The sequence below is a fragment of the Chaetura pelagica genome, unplaced genomic scaffold, assembly GCF_000747805.2.
Source record: "Chaetura pelagica isolate M959 unplaced genomic scaffold, ChaPel_1.0 scaffold106, whole genome shotgun sequence".
Lineage (NCBI taxonomy): Eukaryota > Metazoa > Chordata > Aves > Apodiformes > Apodidae > Chaetura > Chaetura pelagica.
The window spans coordinates 5094779-5096715 of record NW_009954222.1 but is presented as its reverse complement, the minus strand read 5'-3'; the positions used below and the strand labels follow the sequence as shown (position 1 = coordinate 5096715).

At 38.0% G+C, this 1937-nt stretch overlaps 1 protein-coding gene across 1 annotated transcript in view; it reads right to left on the bottom strand.

Annotated features, from left to right (window-relative positions):
- Positions 1-1688, bottom strand: part of SCEL (sciellin) — a 99899-nt gene extending 98211 nt beyond the window's left edge. The window contains exon 1 of the mRNA XM_010003519.1: positions 1486-1688. Within this exon, the coding sequence (XP_010001821.1) occupies positions 1486-1688 (203 nt within the window). The remainder of the gene's footprint in view (positions 1-1485) is intronic.
- Between the last annotated feature and the right edge of the window lie 249 nt (positions 1689-1937).

The following is a 1937-nucleotide window of genomic DNA, read 5'->3' as shown; positions in this document are numbered from 1 at the left end:
CTGAAGATTTTCTACATTGAGCAAGACAAAATGGGACAGGGAGTGGCAGACAGCACATAAATGCAGCCTGCTCTCCAATTATGTTAATTACTCTGGATCCTGGTTTCATGCAAGTACTTCAATGTACCCGAAGGTTAAATTACTCTTTTTTAAGACGCCTTTTCCCCCATATTTCTTTTTGATCAAGCTGTATTAGCTCTTAATTTGGCTTCCTGGAATTTTATGCTCCACTTTTATAAGCCCTAATTCTACACACACATGCACACGTACACACACACACATACAGACATAAATACCTCTCCAGGTGTGCCTGGTGCTCTCAGCCCATGATGCTACAGAGGGATTTCACTAGGCATCAACATCCTTGCAAGGCATGTATTCTAGCACCACATTTTTCTGTGAATCTAGCCCCAGTGTAGGAAGCTAGTTAGGTGCTTTTCAAAATGTTAGTCTTGTTGCTTGGTTACAACTTACAATATTTGAGAACTTGGACACAATAGACTTAAGCAACCTGGTGCAAGGAATAATCTAAAAAAAGAAAATCCAGTCCAGCCTACCACAGAATCCCTTTTCTGGACCAATACATATTAAATTCTCCAAAATATTCTATTTTTGCCATTAACTTCAATAAAACAAGCTTTTCATGTTTCACCCTTTTTAACAATTCACCCAGATTCAAAAGGAAACATGAAAACTAATTTTGGAAAAAGGTCACTTCGCACATTGATTTGAGAACACAAAGATATTTCCAAAAACTTCTGAGGGGTTTTGCTTTGTCTTTTGATTTGATTTGTTTTTTGCCATTAAAAAAAAATGCATGGGAATCAGAATTAGTTCTTGCAGTGCTAAATAAATACCAACAATAAGGAATATAAGATCTTAAGTTTTGACAGCTTACTTTTATAACATTATTTTTCTAGGTTTTCTGTATGAAATATCAATATACTAAGCACTCAATAAGGATGTTCATAATCATTAAAATATTGATATAAACCTCTGTCTGTTGCTATGATACTGCACTCGGTTTATATTCCCATTTAGGTTATAAGAACATTTGCTCTGTTGTTTACTGCAAAAAAAGGCAAGACAAAAAATGGGCTGGGACATCATGTTGGAAATCAGCATTGGGTGGGCCAGTTTATTATTTTTAATCTGGCTACTGTAACATTGAAAATTAACAAAAAACTTATATGTAGGCTCATATGATGAGATATACATGTCTGATAGGTAAACAGCCCAGAAAGGGTTAATGATGATTCCAATTTCCTTTCCCAATTGTGTTCAACCTGACAATTACAAGCAGCTGGTAGAGGTGAGAGTCATGGGGATGGCAGGTGTGAAACTTGCCTTGGAGATATTTTCTTGGCCTTGCAGATTAAGAGCAAAAAATGATGTTAAGAAATTTACTGGGTAGGGAAGATAAATAAGGGTCAGATAGTATGTTGTGCTTTCTTTCATTTCCTCTTCCTTTTTTTGTCTGCTTACCGTTTCATTTGGATTTCTTGTCCTCTGCTTTGAAGTAGGTTCTGGGACTGGCTCTCCTGCATATTATCCTGTAGCTGTTTAAAGAGGGGACACATTCCCTGCCAGTTTCTGAGCCGATGATGAGGCTGTTTTAGCCTGACAAAGTGTAACTTGACCCATACAGTCTCATCTTCTTCCTGAGGAGGAATTGTGTAGAGGACCATCTACAGCTTTATGGTGTAGCTCTGGCTTTTCTGTGCTTTATCTCCATTCCTTCTTCAGTGGCGTAGCCTTGCATCTTTTGCTCTTCTCTACAATTTGAGAAACTCTGGAGGGGAAAAGCAGTAAGCAAAAGGGTTGCTCAGATCACTACAGAAATGAGAAAGGTCTAAAAGGGAGCAGTGGCCTTGGAGAGGAATGAGGAAGTCTTGCCTTTTCACAGTATCTCAAACCCTCTTTTTCTTGGTATCTAC